At 46.3% G+C, this 25,705-nt stretch overlaps 1 protein-coding gene across 1 annotated transcript; it reads right to left on the minus strand.

Annotated features, from left to right (window-relative positions):
- Nucleotides 1-848: 848 nt before the first annotated feature.
- Nucleotides 849-21,615, minus strand: TDRD10 (tudor domain containing 10). Its single transcript, XM_033174520.1, has 13 exons — nt 21,548-21,615; nt 20,480-20,508; nt 19,605-19,681; nt 13,654-13,715; nt 13,180-13,250; nt 12,428-12,578; nt 12,159-12,201; nt 8,283-8,361; nt 7,293-7,440; nt 4,607-4,752; nt 4,184-4,338; nt 3,676-3,746; nt 849-1,042 (listed from the first exon to the last, which is right to left on the minus strand). Exons 1-13 carry the CDS (start codon nt 21,578-21,580, stop codon nt 1,007-1,009), a joined length of 1,101 nt encoding a protein of 366 aa, XP_033030411.1. The 5' UTR covers nt 21,581-21,615; the 3' UTR covers nt 849-1,006.
- Between the last annotated feature and the right edge of the window lie 4,090 nt (nt 21,616-25,705).

A 25,705-nucleotide genomic window follows, 5' to 3' on the forward strand; every position in this document is an offset into this window, starting at 1 on the left:
AAGTAGGTTCTGCAAACCCAACAGCTTGCTATAAGATACAAATTTTGGGTTAGCAATTAGGTGAGGGCTTTGTCGCTTTCTGGTGTTCCAACGACATCTAGATCAGACCAGGGCAGCAAGCAGGTTTCCACACTTCCAGTGTTCCTATTCTTTGACTTTATGCTCCTGTGGACCACTTGAAAATTGCCACGGGTATTTGATTTGATTCTTCAGCCAGCTGTAGCATTCATAATGCTGTGTGGTTTTTACTTGTGTTTCAATTGCTCCTTTAAATTTCTTGTTTTGTACTTTACTCCGTTAGAACTGAAACTGCCTAGAACTGAAATGCAATAAAGTACAAGAAAGAAAGAGAGCAATTAAGGTGCAATTAAAAATCTTAACGCAGGCACATCATGGACCACTTGAAAGGAGCACGTGGACCACTGTGCGGTCCGTGCACCAGTCTGGGGGCCCTTGCTGTAGTAGGGCATATTTTAAAACCAGCAGACCTTGGAGTAGGGGGTAGAAAATCAAAGAAGTGGGGAAACTCAACAGCAAAAATGACTCCAGAGGAAAAAGCTCACCTGAGTGCAAGAGACAATCAGACAATCCCTCCTTCCTCAGCATCACTTTTTTAAAAAAGCAAACAAGTTTTAGGTGTACATGTATATATTTGGTTTTAATCAACTCAACTCCAGAAACAAGGTGGGAAGAACAGGCCCAAATCAATAATTTTCACCCAGAAGGGAAAGTTTAAACATTCATTGCCTCTTCAAACCCTCCATCTTTGAAGACCACTGATATGCAAAATGCTTTTCATTGAGACATTTTTTTTCTTCCTTGTTTTAAACAAATAGAGTCCTCCCCCCACCAAAATGCATAGAAACAGGAAGGTGTAGAAAATTAATGCAAAGCGTCTTTCCGCTTACCCCATCTCCCATCAAAAACATTTACAATCCTTTTTCCCAAGAGCCCATCAGCTTGCTTGTCGGATGTTCTCTCCAGAGTTTCTTTTAACAACTTCCTCCTACTCGGCTTTGATGGCAAACTTCAAAATGTGTCGCTGTAAAAAGTTATCAAGATAGACTTAGGGGAAAAAAATCAGTGTATTTTAAACACATCTCCTCCCCGCCCCAAACACCCATCATGACCCATAGCTCCTGTCACCCTCCAGCCCTTATAACAAGCTGCCCATGTGGGGATGTTTTCAGGAAGTGGATGTAAACACTGGGTTCAGTTGTAATCCAGCCGGTTGAATGTTGTTTTTTCCTAATGGAAAAAGCTGTTAGACCTTAACATAATGCAAAGAGAAACTCTGGAGAGTGTTGGTAATCCCCACTGAGACTCTCGAGCCGTGCCTTAGTTTCTCATGCCTAGTAGAAGAAAAACCACACCAAATGCATTAGCTGCACATAGAATTCCTAGGTTTCCAGAGAATGAGACACTTTGGAACTGAAATTTTCTTGGCGCAGAATTTAGGTTCAGGACACAGTGACCTCCAACTTGCATTGACCCTCAGAACATGCAGGAAGCGGCCTTTGTACACCCAATGAGTAATTCCCTAAACTGTGTGTGCTACACAGGAGCTAAAACGCACCAGCGAGCAAAGAGGTGCCCGTTGCATCTCTGCATGGTATCCAGACCTTGCCTCCGCTAGGATGTAAGGGATCAAAGCGTTGCTTCTTTGGGTCAGCCAGTTCTGCAGAGATTCAGCAGAATTATCCACCATGGGAGGAGATGCCTGTTGCACCTCTGGATGATTCGCTTGTCACATTAAACTGCAGTTTTAAAAACCTAAGAGTTTATTTAACAGGAATGAGGAGCCCAAAACTGAAATGTTATCACTGCACACCAACTCTGCTACCAGGAAACAAGCTAATTAGTTTGGCATGAGTAGATCTCCCATGAGGAAAGGTTACAACATTTCGGGAGTATTAATCTGGGGTGGGGGAGGAACATTATAAGAGGTGTCCAGGATAATGCATGGTTTGGAGAAAAGCATACAGGGAGATGTTTTGCTCCCTTTCTCATAACTCTGGGATCACCCAATGAAGCTTGAGTGTTGAAAGATTCAGGACACATAAATGGAAGCACTTCCAGCAGCGCATTGTTAAAACTATGGAACTCGCTTCCGCAGGAATCGTTCTTCCGCAAAGCTTGTGGGCAAATCTGCTGTCACAAGATGAACTGATGGCCCCCAGCAGGTGAAAACGTAAAGGATAAGACACTTGATGTCCAGTAGCAATGATGGCTGTGTTCTACTCTTGGAGGTAGTACGCCTCTGGGTACCAGTCGCTGGGAACTGCAAGCAGGGAGAGCTGCTGTTGTGCTCTGGTCCTTCTTGTGAGCTTCCCAGAGGCATCTGAAGGAGCGTCTCCACCCCCATCGTCCAGCTGGGACGTGAGATCCAGCTCCAAGGGTTTTAAGGCAGTCCCCTTGCTGAAGTCACAGGGAACAAGGCAGAGGGACATCTGAAGGCAGCCCTGTCTAGGGAAGTTTATGTTCGATGTTTTGTTGTGTTTTTATATACAGTGGTGCCTCGCTAGATGAAAATAATTCGTTCTGCGAGTATTTTCGTCTAGCGATTTTTTCGTCTAGCGAAGCACCAATGCAAATAGCGGTTTTCGCTAGACGAAAAAAAAAAATTCGTCTTGCGAGGCATTCGTCTAGCGGGGCACCACTGTATATTAGAAGCCGCCCAGAGTGGCTGGGGCAACCCAGTCCGATGGGCGGCATATGGAGAATAAAATAATTGTTATCATCCGGTTGGCCACTGGGAGAAGGGGCTGGGCTGGACTAGATGGGTCACTGGCCTGATCTAGCAACCAGGCTCCATTTTGTCAATGGTGTTAGGAATTGTAAATGGAAGATCCCACAATTCTCTAGGGCAGGCACCCCCAAAGTCGGCCCTCCAGATGTTTTGGGACTACAACTCCCATCATCCCTAGCTAACAGGACCAGCGGTCAGGGATGATAGGAGTTGTAGTCCCTAAACATCTGGATGGCCGACTTTGGGGGTGCCTGCTCTAGGGGAAGGCATATGTGCTAAATGGTGGTGATGTGAATATGCAGTGGGGGGTGAGGATAAGGAAATGCCTTAAACAGTGTGGGCTTCTCCTACTGTGAGACTAGGATGCGGGTTGAGGTGCGCTTTTGGCCTCATCCAGCAGGACTCTTCTTATCCAAACCTGGGTTTCTGGTTTGTTTCTAGTGTTGGTTTGGAGAGCAACCAAAGAGTTAGGGCAACCAAAGAGTTAGGGCATTTCAGTTCACCTTAAACCACAGGTTCATTTTCAACTGGTTTAATGCAGGCATGTCCAAAGTCAGTTTTCGGGGGGTTTAAAAGCTCAACAACTTTGGTCGGCCCTCACACACGTTCACTTCATCAAATCTGGCCCTCTTTGGTAAAAGTTTGGGCACCCCTGGTTAATGTGATATATGAATCAGGACTCTCCGTACAGTCGCTGTTCTTTAGCTTCCTTCCAATCTGAAGGCACATCTAGTGAATCGATTTGTGGCTTTCCTCTGCAATCTGATCACTCATCCTCTGGCCACTTTTTAAGTAAACCCTTTGAGGAATCACCCGTGTTGATGCAGGAGACAGAGAAGAGGTTCTGTGGCTATCAAAAGTCTGGAAGACGACAAAAAAACCATTTCCTCTGCACGTCAACAGTTGCAAGACACTTCTGTCCTTACCTCTGTCGTCAATGGGCCAACCACGTTCCCTTCCAGAATTTGTCTCATCATGACTTGAGGAGGGAAAACCTCTACAAAAGGGGGGGAAAGTACTAGTCAAAAGGAATAACTCGGTAAGCAGTACAAGAGGGAACTGCAACAAAAATGCTGCAATATGGAGTGTGTGTGCTTCTGTTAGAATCAGAGAATTGGAAGGGACCCCATGGGTCATCTAGTCCAACCCACTGCAATGCAGGAATCTCAGCTAAAGGATCCAATGAGAGATGGCCATCCAACCTCTGTTCAGGTTCTGAAAAGGCAGCCCTTCCATTCCACTTCTCCGGGGTTTTGGTTTTCGTCTCTGCCTCCCCGACACTCAGTATTGCTGGATTTGGCCAGTGGCAACCTCTTCAGATTTTTTAATTTTTTATTTGGCTGGGGGGTGGGGTGGGGGCTTTGTTAGCAGCTATCCTACAGTACAAGGGTGAAATTTACGGTCACCGCTCCACCGACTTTTGCCTTCACTTGCCTTCCTGGAGCACAAACGGCTGTGCCAAAGGTTTTATCGCCCAGAAATCATCCCTGTCCAGCTTCCGCAGGGAATTAAGCGGGACGGTGGCAGAGCGGCCAAAATCCACAAAGAACACTACCGCCAAATCCTCCACCTTCTCCACAACCCAGCACCTGAGAAAGGGAGAGGGAGAAAAGAGAGAGAGAGAGAAAGATACCTCCGTTTTTAATTTCCACCCAGTATTCTGTTCCACCTCCCCTGCTGTAAGTCCCCAGCCTCCAGTACCCCCAAGGTATACTGCTGTGGGACAGGAAGGCTCAATTGAGCCGTCATAACTAATAGCCACTTGCAGAGATACCCACCCATGCCATTTGTCTTAACTACGTGATTTGTTCTCAACCCCAAACGCGCAATGTGTATTTGTTTCTGTAATCCTCTCACCTGTTCCAGGCGTTGCCTTCATCCCCCACAATGCACTCTGCCAAGCAACGTGTCCCTCGCTGAACCTCTTGCTTTGTCAGAAAGGGCGCCGAAGACTCACTTTCTGCCAAGGCCCCGAACAGCGTCCGCATAGACTTATGACATTCCTACATTTTTAACAGCAATAACAGCATCCGGTGTATTTTAGCTCCTGTTGAATGTTCACATACACAAGCAAAAGTCCTCTAGTATTTCATTTCACTTTTAAGTGGCATACCGCCTTTCGGAATTACTATACATAAGACGGTATACAAGCTGAAGAAACAACCAAACAGACAGCAAGGATCACACACGCCTGATAACAATCTGATCCAATACAAAATACAAAGAAGACTTTAAAGTAATTGATTTATATCAAAGCAATGTTCAATAAACCATTGGAATACAATAGTGAACAGTAAAATTAAATATCAGCAAATAATAATTAAACAGTTTACACCGGGGTGGCCAACTCCCAAGAGACTGCGATCTACTCACAGAGTTAAAAACTGGCAGTGATCTACCCCTTTTTGTGGGGTTCATGTCAAAGTTGTAGAGCTTTTTTAGGGAGGAGGAAAGCCCTGTATTTGGGGGGTGAAGGGCAAAAATGTTGAGCTTCTTGGAGGGGGTGTGCCGCGGTGGTGATCTACCCATGATCTACCGCAAACGATCAGTACAGTGGTACCTCAGGTTGTGGACACAATCCGTTCCGGGGTACCGTTCGCACCCCGAAAAGTCTGCAACCCAAGTGGCAATATCGCGCATGCGCGGAGGTGCAATATCCTGCTTCTGCGCATGCGCGGCCGGCGTGAAGCGCTTCTGCGTGTGGCGAAACCCGGAAGTAAACACTTCCAGGTTTACCGCGTTAGTAACCTGCACCGTTCGCAACCCGCAGCGAATGCAACACAGGGTACGACTGCAATCTAATCTACCTGTTGGAAATGCCTGGTTTACACTAATCGATTACAATAAATAATTGTGTAATCCAAATTTCAAAGGTCAGTCCTTCAAGTCCCAAACTGTGATTCTAATTACAGGTGGGTAGCCGTGTTGGTCTGCCATAGTCAAAACAAAATCGAAAATTCTTTCTAGTAGCACCTTAGAGACCAACTGAGTTTGTTCCTGGTATGAGCTTTCGTGTGCATGCACACTTGTGTATCTGAAGAAGTGTGTATCTGAAGAAGTGTGCATGCACACGAAAGCTCATACCAGGAACAAACTCAGTTGGTCTCTAAGGTGCTACTAGAAAGAATTTTCGATTTTGTTGTGATTCTAATGCTACTCTGAGACTAAAGACAGGCTTCACAAAAATGGAGGCTAGCGTGTGGGTGACCACACTCAATTATTGGTTTAAACTATTTCTCCTGTGGCCTTGCCCAACTAACTATGAATGGTGATTTTCAATCTACGTGGAAAACAGGCAGTGGGAACTAAAATCTCATCCCTGGGTTTCTCTCCAGGTCTTCTACTTAGAATAAGATATGATCAGGTTAAAGCGCTCATTAAACAACATGTAGTAGACACAGAGTGCCAATTGGATCTAGCCAGGACTCCAACTTTTATTGCCAAGGAATCCACCAGGTACTTTGCCTCCCCTACGGCGTATCTAACCAAACTCCAAGTTCCTAAACACCGAAGGGCTTTTACCCTGGCGGCTCGATGTCATGCCCTCCCCTCGGCCGTTATTGAAGGCCGATACAGGAAGACAGACTACCCCGAGAGACAATGCTCCTGTGATGCTGGACAAACAGAAACGGTAGAGCATGTCCTCCTCCAGTGCCAGTATCACAGAGACATTCGTATCAGCCTGGCTTCCCCACTACTTCATAAGTACCCCGGGCGAACAGGGAGATTCTATACCTCTCTGCTGCTCTCAAATACCAATAATGCTACAACATACAGTGCTGCTAGACAGGGGCGCCACTAGGGGGGGCAGTACGCCCTGGGTGACGGAAGGGGGGGTGACAAGCGGCGGTCCCTCCCGCCACTCCCAAGCGCCGCCGCTCCCTCCGTCACCCCGGGAGCAGCAGCTCACGGCCCGATGACGGAGTGCGTCATCGGACTGCCGCTTCCGCGGCCCCCTTTTGAGCCGCAGAGCGAAAAGGCGGCTCATGGGCTGCCGTGCGCAATCGGCGGTGACCCGCCAATCGCGCTCGGCAGCCCCACAAGCCGCCTTTTCGCTCTGCGGCTTAAAAGGGGGTTGCGGAAGCGGCGGCGGCAGCCCGCCGATGGAGTGCACCTGCCCCGGGTAGCGCGGAGCCTTCCTCCGCCAGTGTTCTCGAAGCGACTAGCATGAGTTTGGCCAAACTGCGGGAGGCAGTGGAGGATAGGGGTGCCTGGCAGTGGAGGATAGAGTCGGGCACGACTGAACAACAACAAGCCTCCTTTCTTTCACTACACAATGTGTGCAGAAGCCATCAAAAGCAACTTTCTACCATTTGCCCTCTTTCCCTAACAAGGCCAGTGCCGTTCAAAGTGCGTTAGAGCTCAATGAACCGCCATCTGTTGCATTGCAGCACACAGTGAGCTTTCGTTGCTTTCACAGCTAACAGGGGGCACTAAACTGCTTTGCTTCGGCAGGCTGTATGGACTTGGAGCCACAATCCTGGGAAGCAGTGGGCAAACAGGCAAGCGGTTTAACCAAAACGAATTTGCGGTTTGCACCAACCTCTGTGAGATGGATGGCCCAGAAGAAAGGGGTCTGCGGAATGGTATCCAACACCAGCAGCGCAGCTTTCCCGGCGACTTTTGCTATGGATAACAGCCAGCCCACATCCCGAAAGCAATCTGCTAACATCTGCAGCAAGAACAAAGATCTGGAAGGAAAGTCACAACACCGATCAAAATATTCTTCTGGTACTCGATTAAAAATACCTAGCAGGAGAACATAAATCACAGAAGTCAAGAAATGATCAAGGAGTCAAAGAAAGTGCCCAATGGGCATGTTAGTTCAGAGAACAGGCAAATAAGGGAAAGGGTAGAATATTATAAATATATAATATATAAATGACGAAAGTAGACAGAGAAGAATTTCCCTTCCCTTCTCATAACTATGGAGCTTTCACACATCCAACAAAGTCAAATATCTGAAGATTCAGGAGGGATAAAAAGATAGGATTCCATTATCAATTGCTATTGTTCTCCTGCTACTATCCAGTATTTTTGCTGGGAATCTGAAGTGAGGAGAGTCGCTCTTGCACACAGGAGCCGTTTGTGGGCTTCTGGTTGTAAGAACAGGATGTTGGACTAGAGGAGGGTTTCTCAGACTTGGGTCTCTAGGTGTTTTTCGACTATAGTTCCCATCATCTTTGGCCACTGGTCCTGCTAACTAGGGATGATGGGAGTTGTAGTCCAAAAACAGCTGGAGACCCAAGTTTGGGAAACCCCTGGACTAGAGCCAACAGGGCTCTTCTTACATTCGGCCTTCCAAATGTGCGCTTCTCAATTTTTCCTCTGAATTTTGCAATGTAGTTCTTCAGCCAAGTGATGTATGCAAAAATGAATATGCCGATGCAAAGCATGCATAGAAGTGCATATAATCATGAAAATAACATGACTGGGGAAGTCACTTTGCAAAAAAAATAAAAATGCATACGAGTAGAAACTGACACCCAAATGGAGGTGACACTTGGTGTTGTTATAAGATATTCCTCCTCACCTCATTTCCATGGGAATGGCATAAAGGACCTTCAGCTTTGAAGGGTCCAAGGTCTGGGTGTCGGCTTTTGGGGAAGGATCTGTCGAGAACAAGACAGGAAGTCAGGGGAAATTAAATAACAGGCAAGGTTTGAGAGAGGCAGTAGAAATGGAACTGAAACAAAGTCAACATATAAAAATAAAATAAATTCCTTCCAGTAGCACCTTAGAGACCAACTAAGTTTGTTCTTGGTATGAGCTTTTGTGTGCATGCACACTTATTCAGATACACTGAAACAGAAGTCACCAGACCCTTATATATAAGAGAGTGAGGAGGGGTATTTCTCAGAAGGGTGGTGGGAATGGGTGATTGGCTGATGGGTGTGGAAAACCTGTTGACGACTGTTAAGGACTGCAATTAGTCTTAAAGGAAAAAGCAAGGGGTGAGATGGCTAAAGATAGCTTTGTCATGTATAATGAGATAAGACTCCAATGTCTTTGTTCAGACCAGGTCTCTCCGTGGTTTTCAGTTTGGTAATAAGTTGCAATTCAGCAACTTCTCTTTCAACGGAGAGAAGAAGAGTTTGGATTTGATATCCCGCTTTATCACTACCCGAAGGAGTCTCAAAGCGGCTCACATTCTCCTTTCCCTTCCTCCCCCACAACAAACACTCTGTGAGGTGAGTGGGGCTGAGAGACTTCAAAGAAGTGTGACTAGCCCAATGTCACCCAGCAGCTGCATGTGGAGGAGCGGAGACACGAACCCGGTTCACCAGATAACGAGTCTACCGCTCTTAACCACTACACCACACTGGCTCTCTCAGAAGTTGCTGAACAGAAGTCAACAGAGAGAGAGAGAGAAAGAAACCCTGGTCTCAATATGCTTAGGGAGATCCCAAGGTGTGCAGAAGAATGCCACAATGCCCCCATTAAAAAAAACCCACAAAGGGCTGCCCCACCTGGAACTCAGTCCAATGAGGACTGAGCATGCTCAGTAACCGTGGAATGTTGAGGGTCCGTGCAAAATTCTCCCGGACTGTAGGGGCACTCAGGAACCCCTACTGCAAGGGAGTTTGACAGACAACCATTAAGGTGATGTACCGGTAATTATGTCATGTGATTGACAGGTGTGTAACCCTGCCCGCCACATTTAGCCCGAGTCTGATCCTAATATAATTATATATATGACTATATTTTTTCCTAAATTTTTGAAGTTTAAAGTAAGGGGTCGTCTTTACACGGATAGGGCATAGTGCATTTTCTTAATTTTGAGTCCCTCCCAAAATAGGAGGTATCTTATACACTGAAAAATAAGGTAATTATTATTATTAATTAAATTTATATACTGCCCTACATCTGTAGATCTCAGGGCAGTTCACAACGTAAAATTACAAAAGATGCAGGTGCACACACATTTGTGTGTGGTGTGCTGTCTGAGCAGAGCCCTTCATCTGATAAGGTGAGCTCCAATTCATCGTTGCTGCTATTAAAGAACAACAATAAGGTCCCAGGGTGGGTTGCAACAATTCAAAACAGCTTACATTATCGCAAAATGGCTTAAATTAAAATTAAAAACAGTTTTAAAAACAACTCAAAGGCACAGGAGTCTTTGAGTTACTTTTGTAAAGAAAAAAACAAATCAATGGGTTAAACAAATAATAAATATTTAAATTTGTTGGTTTGGTGTTTTTTTTTTACAGGTGCTATAAGACACCATTATCGTTAATTATTATTAATTACTCCCCCACCCCACTTCACCCTAAGGTGCCAGGCGTGAGTCACAACATTAAAGCCCAGTGTTAAAAACAGTTTAAAACAACTTACAATCCTCCAAATGAGGAGGGTCCTAAAACACACACACACACATCAAGTGTCAAAAGTCAGGGCAAAAAAGGTGCGTCCAGGTAAGCGTGTGTTAGTTAAATAGGATTTACGTTTACAATATCATTCTCACTTCATTTGGCCAGAAAAATTTGATTTCTTCGCCCAGCAAGGAAATCACTGTCGTTTTGCAGGGTGGGTGGGAGAGAGTGGAAAGCCGCCAGGATATAGCAGGGAGTGCTTATCAGAGGAAATAAAAGAGAAAAACCCAACTGATCTTAGATCCGGGCACTACCCAGGAACAAAGGACAACCCTTTTACAATTAGAACTGATGAATCAGAAAATGGACTTGATAAGGTTTAACTTTAAAGAAATCATTTATGGATCGAGAAAAAGTAGCCAGATTTGGGAGAACTTTGACAAACTGGAAGTAAACTTCGCCAGGGAGCTGGAGGAAATACTGGAGAAATGCAATAAAGTGACTGAGCAAATCCAAGGAAATGGAAAATCCTGCTGGAGTGAGAGACACAGGGTTTATGTTTTGACTGAAAGAGCAACATCCTGTCTCTGGAGTGGGAGTCCAGAGATGAAGGTGAGAAGATTTTTGAAGACACAAGTGGAAGATAATTTAAACTACGAAGTGGAGATGCTGGAAGATGAGAGTTGGTGTTTCCCGAGGCTCCCAGGGGGGAGGTTTATAAATTGTGAGCTGACACTGAACAAGGATGAGGGAGGGAGATGCAAAGATGAATGGGGGGTGAGCTTGGGAGAGTGTAGGAAAATGGTAAGAAGGGGGATAGGGTGAAAATGATAGAAATTTAATTAGGACGGCTCTATGGTACCCTGAAGATAGCGTGTTAAGATTAGAGGATCTTGAATTAGTGAAGAGATATGTGATTGACTATCAGCAGCAGTTTAAATAAGAAGAAATATAAGATTGATTTAAGAATTATTACGTGATATTTTAAGATGTTAAGTTTTTACGATTTTGAACTAAAGATATATGAATGATTATTAAGGTAAAGAAATTTATTGGAATATTTTAATAAAAATGGATATGGATAATGGATTTTAAAGCCAAAAATGGATGTTATCAAAGTATATTAGTATTGAAGGCAAAGGAGGGAAAACGGGGGAAGTCTTTTTTAGAAGATTTAGAACAAGAATTCCTTTTATCTGTAAAAAGTAAAGGGACGTAGGTGTTTTGTTATAGATGTATTTATGTTTAGGTTTGTTTGAAAAAAGTTGTATGTTGTATTTGTGTATTGTCTCTGTGTTTTGTTTTTTTTTAATTAAAATAAGTCTTTATTAAATTTGTGTTTCTTTAAAAAAAGAACAAAACAAAACATTAAATCTTTCATCACACAAATAATAAACATAAATTTACAATAATCTCTTTCAAATTATACATCAACTTTAAAATATGACTTCATATTGTTTCTACAACGGTTTTCTTAATATAATACTCATTTCATTACTCTAACTGATAATTTAGTTACTCTCATTCTTACAAATGAACAAAAACAGCAACAATATATATATATATATATATATATAATTTAAATCTCCCATGTGCGTAACTTAATCTAAGCAAATCATTAGTTCCGTTTTCAAACCTTCTTTTTTTAAATATTCTTCCACATATTTCCATTTTGCTTTTGTTTTCTGTTTTTGTATATCTCTTATTGCCGCTGTCATCCGTGCTAAATTCATATATTCTATTAGCTTAATTTGCCATTCTTGGACTGTTGGTATTTTTTCTCCTTTCCAGGTTTTAGCTATAAGTATCCTAGCTGCGGCACATGCGTACAGAAGGATGTTTTTTCTGTCTTCAGGAATATTCTCGGGGGTCATACTTAATAGAAATATTTCAGGTTTTTTCCCAAATGTAATTTTCAACATTTTTTTCAAATTTTCATATATATTATTCCAAAATTCATAAATCTTTGGACATTTCCACCAACAGTGGAAATACGTACCTATTTCGTCTCTGTGTTTTTGTTTATATGGAAAACCAATAAAATCTTATTAAAAAAAAAAAGAGAGAGAGAGAAAAACCCCACGGGTGCAACATACCACACTTGGGTCCGGTCTCTTCCCAGGGGATGGGTTCCAAATCCTGCAACGAAACATGAGGTTTGGAGCCCCGTCATCCAGAAAAGGAAAAACACCTAACATCTATCAGGAAGCGCTTATAGCTCAGTGGGTGGAGCAGCAGGTCCCGTGTTCAAATCCTGACATTTCTAGGTAGGGCTGGGAGAGAAGTACTCTGGCTGAAAAACCAGGAGAGAGCTTCTGCAAAGTCAGTGTGTAGACAGTGCTGAAAGAGAGGCAGGAGTATTTACCGGCATCTCTGTGTCCGCCTTTGTGGGCTTGCGGACCCTCCTGTCCTCTGCAACAGCCACTACTATGCGCTGCCCGTGAACCAGGCTCCCGTTCATCCGCTTGATGGCGAGCTTGACCATTTCGGCAGACGCCAGCTCCACAAACCCATAGCTGTGGAGAGGGAGAAGCGACGTCAGCTGTTGAGCCATGTTGGCATCTCAATCTCTCCAGGAAGGAGAAACGCTCAGCGTGGCCTCAGGACGCGGGTGGACAAAGGGCCACATGCCCCTCCTGAACCACACGCCAGTGGTGGGCGGAGCCAGAGGCAAAAGTGGGCGGGGCCACCGAGTATATATGGCTTACAAATCCCAGCCGGGCAAAAGCAAACATGGAGGGTATGAAGCAGGTGGGTGAGAGACGTGGTCTAGGGAGAGCTGGGAGGGTCAGATCGGTCGGCCTTGGGGGGGGGCAGTCCTCCCACTCTTGGGGGGAAGTGGGCAACAGCCAAAGGAGGTGGAGCCAAATAAAAGGAGGCGTGGGGCAAAGACCCCCAAAGCAGGCAGGGCACAGTCTCTCCTCGTTCTCTTCCTTCATCTGAGCATCACCACAGGTGTAGGGGGTGCATTCAGCCCCCCAGGCTATCCGCCTATAATGGGAAGACCTCGCAAGGCCAAAGAGGAGCACCCTCGCGGGAGGGCGGACGTTCCCCAATCCCTGAATGGAGGATTATCAAAGGATTCTTCCGATACCCCCCGTTTACCGCAGGGTGTACCTGGTACAAGCTGTGTTGTGCTTCCTGACCATCTTCACGCCAAACTCCCTGAACGCAGCCGCTAAATCTGTCTAAGGTAGAAACAAGAGGGGAAGGTTCACAATGGGATTGACACCCCACCCCGAAAATCATTCCTGTACCACAAAGCTGTACCACATGACCATGTCACATGACCCCATCTGTCCTGGGTTGTAGGCAGTGGCAAACCATGCCCGGGTCCCACCTTCTCGTGGACAGAGAACTGACATTTCCCTTGCCCAATATACATCCTTATAAGAGAGACACATTTTTAATGGGTGTTTTGGTTTAAAGAGGAGGGTTGCAGATGACAACTTAGGTGAAAACCAAAATGGGGAGTATCTAGACCATAACACAGACCCATTTTTCGCGGCTTGATATATATCACGAGAAAAAGGCAGTTGGTGGAAGTGTCTGCAAGAAATATATTTCAAAACAGAAAGCCCCAAGCCTCACCTCCTTCATATCCAACGGGAGATTGCCGACAAAAACTTCAGATTCTTTTTTCTTGAAGGACCCTGGAAGGATAAAACCAGAGGATTTTTTGAGAAAGAGATGCTCCCCACTCCCCACAAATAAGGGGATTGGTTTGACACCCTAAGGCCCAGGGCCGTCTTAAGCCTATATGGTGCCCTGATTCAAAGATCCCTCTGGCGCCCCCCCCCCTGCGCCCCTGCCGCCTCTCCGCCCGCCTCCCTCCCGCGCTGGCCGCCCCTCGGGAGGGGGGGTGGGCGAGCGGGGGATGAGGGGCATGGCGTTGGAGAGGGCGGGCTGGCGCTCGCGCACTGGCGGGCGGGAGGGCTGCAAGCCGGTCGCCCTCGCCTCCTGGAGCCCCAGCTGGAGTGCTGGAAGGGCGCACAAAGCTTGTAGCCCGCCCGTCGGCGGGCAAGTGCCCGCCCGCCCGCCCAGGGGCAGGGGCGGGTTGGGGAGGGGGAGCCCGGTATGCTGGCGGGCTCGCGGGGGCGCCCCTGGTGCGCCGCGCCACAAGCCCCTATGGCTGAGACGGCCCTGCTAAGGCCCCATCTGCAGTATACACATTTAAAGCAGTACCATACCACTTTAAACAGATGCAGCTTCCCCCAAAGAATCCTGGGAAACTGCAATTTGTTCAGGGTGCTGAGAGTTGTTTTCCCTCCCCCCAGAGCTACAACTCCCAGAGTCCCCAGTGAAGAGGGATTGACTGATTAATCCACTCTGGGAATTGTAGCTGTGCCAGGGGAATTGGGAGTCTCCTAACAACTTTCAGCACCTGTAACAAACTACAGCTCCCAGAATTCTTTGGGGAAAGCCATGACTGTTTAAGGCAGGCTTCCTCAACCCCAGCCCTCCATATATTTTTGGCCTACAACTCCCATGATCCCTAGCTAGCAGGACCAGTGGTCAGGGATGATGGGAATTGTAGTCTCAAAACATCTGGAGGGCTGAGGTTGAGGAAACCTGGTTTAAGGGGTATTATTTAAGGGGTATTATAGAATTGATGCTTTTGAATTATGGTGCTGGAGGAGACTCTTGAGAGTCCCATGGACTGCAAAAAGATCAAACTTATCCATCCTTAAAGAAATCAGCCCTGAGTGCTCACTGGAAGGGCAGATCCTGAAGTTGAGACTCCAGTACTTTGGCCACCTCATGAGAAGAGAAGACTCCCTAGAAAAGACCCTGATGTTGGGAAAGATGGAGGGCAGGAGAAGGGGACGACAGAGGATGAGATGGTTGGATAGTGTTCTCGAAGCGACTGGCATAAGTTTGGCTGTGGGAATACACTCCGTGGGTGTCTTTGCACCCGCGATCGTTTATACCTGTTTAATGTCAATTATGTGCACTATTTAACGTATACTTCCGAGTAAAAGCTTATAGACTGCGGAAGAATTGGCGGTACAGGGTCAGCTAGCTTAGATAGTCTTAGAACAGTCGAGGCATAGAGAGAAGCAATAGCCCATGCGGGTTAGCCAAAGCCATCAAAAGAAACAATGGTTGTCTGTCTTTATTTCGTCTTAATTTAATTTTTTGTAGTTTATTAGCGCTCTTGCTTGGCCGTAGTTTTGGCCACCTTTTATTTGGGTACGTTACTTAAGGGAACAACTTAGGAGGTCGCAAGTGCTTGCAGGTACATCTACAAGGCACCTTTTCATCCAAACTACTCACGCACCCTTCAGATTCAGCCTGGCGGACAACGGCGCGGTGTGAGTTAAGCTCTGGAATTACCGGCCGTCCCGTTCGCAGGCTTGGCCGGCGCCCGTGCAAGGACGCACGTGAGACGCTGGCCGCAGATCCCCAGCAACTGGTATCCCGTGTGCAGTTGACCTTGTCCTGCACGCGGGAGGCTCCAGCAAAGAATCCCCGCATTTGGCCAAACTGCGGGAGGCAGTGAAAGATAGGGGTGCCTGGCGTGCTCTGGTCCATGGGGTCACGAAGAGTCGGACACGACTGAACGACTGAACAACAACAATAGTCCTTTAAATATATGATATGAATGTGGCCCTGGTCAGTCACTGTCAGAAGAAGGATTTAGGACTAGATTTGGCCTAATCCCCTGTGAGGGGTAAATGTCAGTTCCCAGGGTTCTCTGGGGCAAAGCCATGCACTCTAAATGCACATTATGCTGTGAATGTGGCCTAAACTGGCAATTCCTCTGATGGGCTCTGTCTCCACCAATTGCCAGCTTTCGCTCCAGCCACATTTGGGCTCCTTGCCTTGTGCCCCACCATCCACCCCTGGGATGTGGGGATGGGGGGGGAGAACTTGGATGTTGCACAGATGAACACACTAACCCCCTCGCCCAGTAAAAAAATGGCTCCGGCACAAGCACAAAACCTCCAGCCGGCCTGCCACTTGCCGGCTGCTTTCCAACCCGCCTGCCCCAAACGAACAAAGATAATTCAGAGACAGGACACAGCTATAAATAACCGGACAATGGCTTTCTGACTTCTGACCCCAACGAGAGGAGAAATGTTTGGCCGTTAAAGGATTATGCCCTGTTCAGAAGCCTGCAGTCACATTGTGTGGAAAGAAAACCCAGCCGGGAGGGCTGGGAGGAGAAAGGAGCACCGCGGTTCCCGTTTTCCTGAAACGGGTGCCAAAGAAACACACACACACACACACAATCCTTAAAAACAGCCCAAGATTTTGCAGCCAGATTCATAGAATCAGAGTTGGAAGAGACCACAAGGGCCATCCAGTCCAACCCCCTGCCAAGCAGGAAACACCATCAAAGCATTCCTGACAGATGGCTGTCAAGCCTCTGCTTAAAGACCTCCAAAGAAGGAGACTCCACCACACTCCTTGGCAGCAAATTCCACTGTCTAACAGCTCTTACTGTCAGGAAGATTGGTTTGGGGCAGGGAACGGGGCATAATTCTCTGTAGGGAAACCAAAATGTTTTTTCTTCTTCTTCTTAAGTGCCTTTATTTCAGGGGTGCAGAACTCTCTCCAGCCTGAGGGCCACATTCCCTTCTGGGTAATCTCCCAAGGGCCACATGTCAGCAGCTGGCAGGGCCAGTGGCAAAAGCGAGTGGAGCAACGGAAGGTTAATTTTACCTCCGTATGGCAGGCTACTTTCCACACAGACGAAGTCCCCTCTATCCTCCATTCAGGCAAATCAGGAAGCATTATCAAAATTTGGTAAGGCAGGCAGAAAGTCTTAAGGAGGGTGCAAACAGGGAAGTGTGGGGCATGGCCTGGAGAGAGTCCCGAGGGCCAGATAGAGAAGTTAAATGTATTGGGCAATGTATACAAATCTCTCTTCATTATGCTAATAGGTTCACGTTCTCTCTCTTTGGAATCAGTTTTATTAAATGTTTTCAACCAAATATGCCATAAAATTCAAACTACAGTGGTGCCTCGCAAGACGAAATTAATTCGTTCCGCAAGTTTTTTCGTCTTGCGGAAATTTCGTCTTGCGAAGCAATGTTTCCCATAGGAATGCATTGAAATTTAATTAATGCGTTCCTATGGGGAAAAACCAGTCAGGGCCTGTTGCCGGCAGCAGCAGGGGGGGGGGGATTGGGCCTGGCTGGGCCAGCCGGAGCCTCCTGCCGCCTGCACGGAGCCAGCGGGGAGAGTGGTGAGTGAGCGGCGGCGGCGGGAGAAAGCCAGGTGTCGGGAGAGCAAGCGGGGAGAGCGGTTACTTACTGTAGTGAGCGGCAGCGGCGGTGGCAGGAGGAAGCCGGGTGTGGAGAGCGGGGCCGAAACCGAGGCAGGAATTGGGCCTGGCTGGGCCCAGCCGGAGCCTCCTGCCGCCTGCGGGGAGAGCGGTGAGTGAGCGGCGAGGGCAAGCGGGAGGAAGGCGGGGGTGTCGGAGCGCGATCGGGGAGAAATTAAATTAAATAAAGGCAAAGGCTAGGAAGTGGAAGGGTCAAGCAGAATATACAATGGAAGAATGGTATATAGCTATCAACGTGTGCCATTAAGGTAAGATGGGGAATATGCAAGAGAAATGATTTTGAGGAGATACGGCGTTTGCAGAATTTTTGTACTGTTAAAACGGAAAGGGGTCAAACCATCACAAGAGGTGTTGAAATTTTGGGAGGTTGAATAGTTACAATGGAATGGTCTCGGAGGTGGGGTGCACATTTTAATCTTATTTATGTATTATTTTTACTTTGTCAAAAAATTAAAAATATACAAAAATGCTAAGGAAAGTTTTTGTAAAGCAGAAAAGGTAAAAAGTGTTTTCTTCCCCTTCCTTCCCTATATTTATTTTTATACACACATACACACACACACACACACACACACACACACAGGTGGAGATTTGTTCTTTCAATTTATTTGTCTAAAGTGGAGGGGATTGCTTACGTTGACCGGGTCCCACCTAAGGGAATCGAACCCGGGAGCTAAGGAAGCGAAATGGGTCAAGCAGAAAAGCCCAGGGAGGACTTATCTATGTTCAGAAGCCACAGGAGGTCAGGGAGAGGGGATGGAACGGAGCATCCTGCAGAGGGCATGGCTGGCAGGAAACAACCTTAAAAGGAACGCTTAAACATTGCACCATTCTCTGGGCAGTGCAGTGTAGTGGTTAGAACGTCGGATTCGGACTTGGGAGAGACCAGGACTCAAATCCACACTCAAACATGGAGTTCATTGGGGGGCCTCAGGCCAGTCACTCACTTTCGGCCTAACCTACCTCACCGGGTTGTTGTGAGCAGGACCGGTGCTAGGGTTTCTGGCGCCCTAGGTGGACCACCTTCTGGCGTCCGTCCCCCCCACCAAAGCCTGCTTTAGCAGGAGGTGGGGGGTGGTGGAGAGGCAAGCAGCAGTTTCTCCGCTGTAGCAGAGAAGCTGCTGCTCGCCCGCCCCGCCGCCCGCCCCCCGCCAAAGCCTGCTTTAGCGGGAGCCAGGGGGTGGTGTAGGGGGCAAGCAGCACCCCTCCGGTACAGCAGAGAAGCTGCTGCTAGCACACACCCCCGCCCCCCCGCCCAAGCCTGGCCAGCGCCCCCTCCATTTTGGCGCCCTAGGCAATTGGGCCATTCCATTGTCACGGGTGGGACACTTGGACCATGTTTTTTGGTATTCACACATGTGTAACAATGTAAATATACATAAAAATTAACAACCAAAATTTAAACTATGTTCTTAATAAGATACTGAACATTTTACTAATTTTTTAAAATTATTTTTATAGATATTTTTGACAATTTTATTAAATGTTAAAGTATTGTCACGGGTGGGACAAAAAAGGACACGGAGCTTGAGATAAGTTTGATTTATGGAAAAACTCTGTGAGTTGGGAGGTGAATCAATGGCAAACTCAGCATATCTGTTTAAATCAATGTTTATTGGTTACAACTATGCAATCAAAATTAAGTTTAAGAAATTTAATGATACAAAATTAAGGGGGAAAATGCTGTCACGGGTGGGACAATCATCAGAAAACTTTTAACTTGAACACTTCTGTGAAGACTACGTGGGTGGACTTTTGAAAAGAAGGTCCATAAACTAAACTTCTTTTGTCTTTAGCTTTTAAAAAAATGGTTAGACTGCACGTTTGGAATCTTCCTCACCAAAGTCCAGCACTCATCTAGCAATCTTATCAGGCTCATTTTTCATGGAATGGCCCAATTGCCTAGTTCGCCTAAATGGACGCACCGGCCCTGGTTGTGAGGATCGCATGGGGAGGAGAACTCTGAATGTCGCCTTGAGCTCCTTGGAGGAGAGCTGGGCTATAAAGCCAGTAAATAAGGAAATCCTCCACGCTGCAACACTGTGTTGCAGATTCCATTTGTTTATTACCAAATTTCCGCACCTGCCCTCCAAGGAGCTGAACCGGACTTTGCTGGCACTGGTTAACTACCCCAAGGACCCACACATCTGGAATTCAGCAAGGGCTGGGGGGGGCAGAATAGGGGGGTCTGGGTGCACCTGGGCTCCCCAGCCCCAACATTTTCAAAAACTGAGCAGCACAAACTTACCAGGATGCCTTAGTGGAGTTGGTTTGACATGCTTCTTCAGAGTTTTGTCATTATTCCTCTCGTTGCCAGGGTTTGACCTGAGAAGCAAGTTCAGAGAAACCTTAGATGTGTGTTGATAGAAGAATTATTTCCGAAGGGGAAAGAAATAGGGTGACACAAATTCATGGCAGCAATATTAGGCCTGTCTCGCACATCAACCTGAGTCATGGTTTATCGAATCACGACTCAGCAGTATATGTTTGAACTCTGCTCCAGCAGCTTCACTATGGTTCGTTTAAAAAACTGAAACCATGGTTTGTTGCTGGCTTACAAACTTTGGTCCAGCTCAGTATAAGGCAGCTTCCTATGGAGCCCAGCGGCCTCTGGAGGTTCAAAGGTTCCTCAGCCCTGATACAATCACACAGAGAGATGGAAAACTCCGCAAAAAAAAATAAAAAAATTGCACTCTCAACCACCACAAAAGGCAGAAATTTAACATCTCAGTAATAGGGCTGGGCGATATCTGGTTTTCAACATTGCAATATATCACCGGCTAAATGTTGTGATGTATTGATATATCACGGTCTGAAAATAAGGGTGGAACTATGCCTAGGATGATGTTAAAAGGGCTGGGGTTCTTTTTTAAAACTTCGCAAAAAGGGGGGGGGGGAAACTTCACAGGCGAAAGGTGAGCCTCTCTGGGGAAGATCATTCTACCATCTGGGAGCCACCACTAAAAAGGCCATGAGAAGCTACCCTCCTTATTTCAGGCTGCGGAACAAAATCCATGTTTATTTGTAATCATACTAGCTCACATTCAGTCATTGCTTGGATAGCTAAGGCCTTCTCTAAGCCACTTCTGGGTCACCCTCTTATCCTCTACTCCAAATACTCACATCTTCAAAGGGACCAAGGAGACATCAACCTGAAAAGGAGACCAGAAGTAATTATTATCAGTTTAAACAACAACAATCACCACCACCACCAGGAAGAAATAAAAAGTTACTGGAATGTCCTTTTGTCATTTTCCCCTCTAAGAGCAAATGTGCCAATCATTTTGGGAGCAAAATGGAGCCACCCAAAAAACAAGACAGCATTTTCTAAATACTATGGGGGAAGGGCTCATTAGGTAAAAATATTTAACCTTGTGGTGGTTACTAATACAGTAGTCATTACGTCCCAATAAAGTTTCAAAAATTTAAAAGGAAAAAATTTTTTTAGCTTCGCAAGTATTAAGAAAGAAAACCCACAAAACTGCCTGACGACAACCTATTAGGTTGTGAAAGACATGTGAGGAATATGTGGTCCTCCAGATGCTGCTGAACTACAAATCCCATCTGCCCCAGGAAGCATGGCCTGTGTGTGTGTTTATATTGCAAATCGTAATAATAATAATAATCAAAATAATCCTAATATCCTTCTGAGTAAAAAAAGCTCGGGTTTGGGATTGTGGTACGCACGTTTTACAAGCCCAGCATCTGGGTACAGCCTTAGCTCAGTCACTTGTTTTTGATCAGCTAATTAAAATAGCAGAATAACAGAATTGTCGCCGGGAGGGACCCCAAGGGCCATCTAGTCCAACCCCCTGCAAAACAGGAATCTGCTGCTCAAAACTGCATTTTTACTTTGTAGTGTTGCAACTCGCTCTGGGGCCTTGGGTGGAAAGACGGGACAATAAATTATTAAACTAACACCTCTAATGGGTCACAGGTTCCCCACCCTAAGCCAAGAGAGGGAGAAAGGGAGAGAGAATAGGGGGGGGGGGACTGGGGAAATAGCAGGAAGGAAAACTCCCCATTACCTCCGCACCAACAATATGTCAAAGGGACACGCACCGCCTCCCTTTCAAGGCGAATTAAAAATAGAGAGGGTCCCTATCCGCTTAGCCATTTAATAAGGAGAAAAGGAACCCCCAGCGTCAGGGGCCAAACGGCAACCTCCCCACACTTTCTCTGGGGCCATACCTGAGCCGCTTCGAATCCGGAATCAATCCGCATTCCTCCGTCCCGCAGGACTTTTATTGGAAAGGGAGACTTGCAAAACATGGATTATCAGGATGCCGTTTCTGTTAACGCTCTTACAAGCAGGTCTCTTGGTCCTTGCTGGCTAAAACGCACCAGCAGCACCTGCGCCATGCAATGCAAGTAGGGAAGAGACTTTTTAATACCACCACACGCAGCTCCTTTTATTAAATTTAAATAGTGGCGCGCGGCAGATCTTGCAGCTGTATTGGATTGCGGTGCGCCGGTTTTTAATTTGCAGAGGCGGGAATGTTTTCCCCGAGCCGGAGTTTCTCGTGCAGGAAGAGCAGTAGGTGGGTTTTTGTTTTTGTTTTTTTGCAAAACGAGAGACGTGCTTGCAAAAAGAAAAGAAAAAATGAAAAGGAATAAGGCCCCTCCCCGCCCGGCTGGAGTTTTCGATTTTTCGCGCGAAGCACGCGTGGTTTTTAAAAAACTCTTAAATGGAGGTTTTTGCAAACGTGCCGTGGATCCAGTGAAATAATTGCGCGAGGCAGATCTGGGATCGCTCAGCCGGGAAAGCATGAAACGCGTAATCTCAGGTTGGAGCCCCATGTTGGGTAAAAGATTCCTGTTTCGCAGGGGGTTGGACTGGATGACCCTCGGGGGTCCCTTTCAACTCTACAATTCTGCGATTCTAATTAGCCGATCTAAGCAAAGCAAACAAGCGAAGGCTGTGCCCAGAATCTGGGCCCCAGATGCTTGGGTTGTAAAACATGCAGAGCAAAATTCCAAAGCAGGCCTTTTTAACTCAGGCAGTGCCAGATTTATGTATAAGCGAAACAAGCTATAGCTTACAGTAGTGTCCAAACTTTTTTCAGAGGGCCAGACTTGATGAAGTGAAGGGCTGTGGGGGCCGGCTAAAGGCCAACCAAAGTTTTTGACCTTTTTTTAGGATTGAAGCTGTTGAGGTATTTTTTTTCGGATTTTACCCCAGGAAATACACTGCCAAAGGGGCCAAATTAGGCCCCCAAAAAGGGCTTTGGACATGCCTGGTTTAGGGCCCCACTCTCTTGGGAGCCCCCCGAAAAATTTAAAGGGAAAAAAACGATGTACATTTCCAAAATACAATATAAAAAAACAAATAAAGTAAAACCTACATACAGCAAGAGTGTTTTGTGTTGTGTAGATACGTATTAGGTCAATAAATTATCATATAGCATATATTCAACACAAAAAACAGTGACAATTTCTTGTTGACCAAGGACAGCTGGACATATAAAGGGCCCCATTACCTTCAGTAGCTTAGGGCCTTATCAAACCTAAACCCAGCCCTGCTCAAAGTATGTTGTTGTTGTTATTATTATTATTATTATTATTATTAATTTCTATACCTTAATCAAGGGTCCTCACACACATAGTTTAAAAGGCCATAGACGGTTTATGCAGCCCAAGTACTGGGAGAAGAGGAAAGTTTTTCCCTGGTGCCTAAAGACATGTGATGAAGGTGCCAGGTGAGCCGCACTGGAGACAACATTCCACATACAGGGAGCCACTGCAGAAAAGGTCCTGTTCTCATGTTGCTGTGCTCTGGACCTCTCACAGAGGAGACACACAAAGAAGGGCCTCAGATGATGGTTGCATGTCCCGGTCAGTGCATGCTTTTACTCAGGAGTAAGCCTCATGCGTGGCAGTGGGGTTTGCTCTTGAGATCGTCGCTGTGCCGAAACCCAGTTGGGTTTCCCCAAATAAACACATGCACAGGTCGTGGCTTTCCAAGACAGGATCCAGAATTTAGCAGCACGGTGGGATTTATAACCAAGAAAACGTGTCAGATTTCACCCTTGCAGACCCACCCTGTCCCTGTGTGGTGTAGTGGTTAAGAGCGGCAGACTCGTAATCTGGGGAACCGGGTTCGCGTCTCCGCTCCTCCACATGCAGCTGCTGGGTGACCTTGGACTAGTCACACTTCTCTGAAGTCTCTCAGCCCCACTCAACTCAGAGAGTGTTTGTTGTGGGGGAGGAAGGGAAAGGAGAATGTGAGCCCGCTTTGAGACTCCTTCGGGTAGTGATAAGCGGGATATCATATCCAAACTCTTCTTCTCTTCATCAATGTGCTTGCACTCCAGAACAGGTGTGGGGAAGCTTTGCCCCTCCAGATGTTGCTGAGTCGACAGCCCCCATCATGCCTGGCCATCTCGGCCATGCTGCCTGGGGCTGATGGGAGTTCAACAATATCTCGAGGGCAAAGGGCTGCCCCCCTGCGTCAAACCTGTAAGTGCCTTTGGTATGTGATCCCTGACTGGTTGGGACATGTGTCTAGGACAGAGATGGGGGACCTTCAATCCTCTGGATCAGGCTTCCTCAAACTCGGCCCTCCAGATGTTTGTGGCCTACAACTCCCATCATCCCTAGCCGCTTTGAGACTCCTTCGGGTAGTGATAAAGCGGGATATCAAATCCAAACTCTTCTTCTTCCTCTTCTTCTTCTTCTTCTTCTTCTTCTTCTTCTTCTTCTTCACTTGCGAGCAAGTTCTGTATAAAGTGCAGCATTCAACGTGCATTTAATGAGCATGCATGAGTCCCCACAAAGAATCCTAACAGCTACAATTCCCAGCACCCTTAACAAACTACAGTTCCCAGGATTCTGTGGGGGCGAGTCACGTCCTTTAAATGTGCATCGGGTGTGCTTTAAATGTATGGAGCAGATGGCAACATTTTGTTTTTAAATAGCATTTTTGGAGTCCCCAGTCGGGGCTCATTTGCAAAAGCTCCCTCCTGCTTCTTATCTTTCTGCATTACAGTCTGTGGCGACAGCCAGGAAGAATTAATATGTACAATGCTTTGAATAAATATGCATATTTTAAAACATGAACCGCTTAGGAAATAAATGAATATGCTGGTCTCTTTATTATGGTGATTATCAATGGCTAGAGCTGGATGCGTTTTTACAGAGATTAACAGGCTGGTATAGACAGGGATTTAAAAAGAAAACAATATTTATAGCTGGCTCCTCGTTGAATACTTTCAATCCTAGAGCAAGGAACGAAGTACAGTAATAAAATTTAGGGGTGGGGGTGGGAATGGCAATATGCAAACTTTTGGTATGTAAAACGGATCCATAAAAGACAAAAATAAGGTAAAAAAGCAAAACTACAAGGTCAAAAATGAAAATTTCCAGTTTAAGCAAATATGTAAGTAACAACAAACAAACAGAATATATTTGGAGCCGTTTGTGATGTAGTGGTTCAAGTATGTTGGACTAAGAACCGGGAGAGGGATGTACAGACAGATCTGTAAGTGGGTGGGTGGACACACGTATAAATCTGTCCATCCACACACACCCCCATACATTGGAGTGGCTGGGGCAACCCAGTCAGATGAGTGGGGTACAAATAAAAAAAATGGCTATTATTATATGGATAGACAGACAGACAGACATGCATCTGAATGGATGGAAATGGATGACTGGAGAGGTAGATTTGTACTTGGGTGGATGGGCAGGTACGAATCTGTCTGTCTATGGATGGGTGGATGGATGAATTGGTCTTGTACCTCGATCAATGGGCATGGGCGGACGGTTAAACCGATTTCGACATGGACAGCTAGAGGCAGGGATGTCGTATACGGATGACCAATAGATATGGACATGGGGTGACATGGATGGATAGACAGACTTGTATAAACATGAATGGACCAGGTGGATGGATGTTTGTTGATGAAGAGGCAGTCAGACAAGTTGCATTTAGACAGACAGACAAAAGGAAGAAAGTGTACATATATACGACAGTGATGAAATTTTTATGTGGATGAATGGAATTGTGCAGATAGCCGGGCCTACCGGGCACCAGCTATGGGGCAGCCTGCGGACGGGGCGGACGGTAATCCTGGAGCCCACTCCCACCGCGCCGTGAAGAAATGGATCTGCTGGCTGCAATGTGAGGGTTGAGTCTGTGAGTCCGTGATGATTCTGCCTCGTGGATGTTTGCAAGCGTCTGTCTGGTCCAAAAAGGTTCCGGAGAGGAAAACTAATCTAAAAGGTTAGTTTCCAAGGCGGAAGGACACAGTAAAATAAGTACAAATAACCACTAATAAACATAAATAATCACAGGTGTGAACGCACCTGCAAAGTATATTCCCACATGGAATATATCTGTATGGAAGG

Source organism: Lacerta agilis, chromosome 17 (genome assembly GCF_009819535.1).
Source record: "Lacerta agilis isolate rLacAgi1 chromosome 17, rLacAgi1.pri, whole genome shotgun sequence".
Lineage (NCBI taxonomy): Eukaryota > Metazoa > Chordata > Lepidosauria > Squamata > Lacertidae > Lacerta > Lacerta agilis.

Bases quoted from the DNA above. Each gene is read 5' to 3' on its own strand.
- TDRD10 (XM_033174520.1), bottom strand. From the start codon at position 21,580: ATGCGGATTGATTCCGGATTCGAAGCGGCTCAG. The intron at 7,441-8,282 runs GTGAGGAGGAAT...CTTTCCTTCCAG, and splicing joins GCCATTCCCATGGAAATGAG to ATCTTTGTTCTTGCTGCAGA. The intron at 4,753-7,292 runs GTTGGTGCAAAC...TTAAAAATGTAG, and splicing joins GGGCCATCCATCTCACAGAG to GAATGTCATAAGTCTATGCG.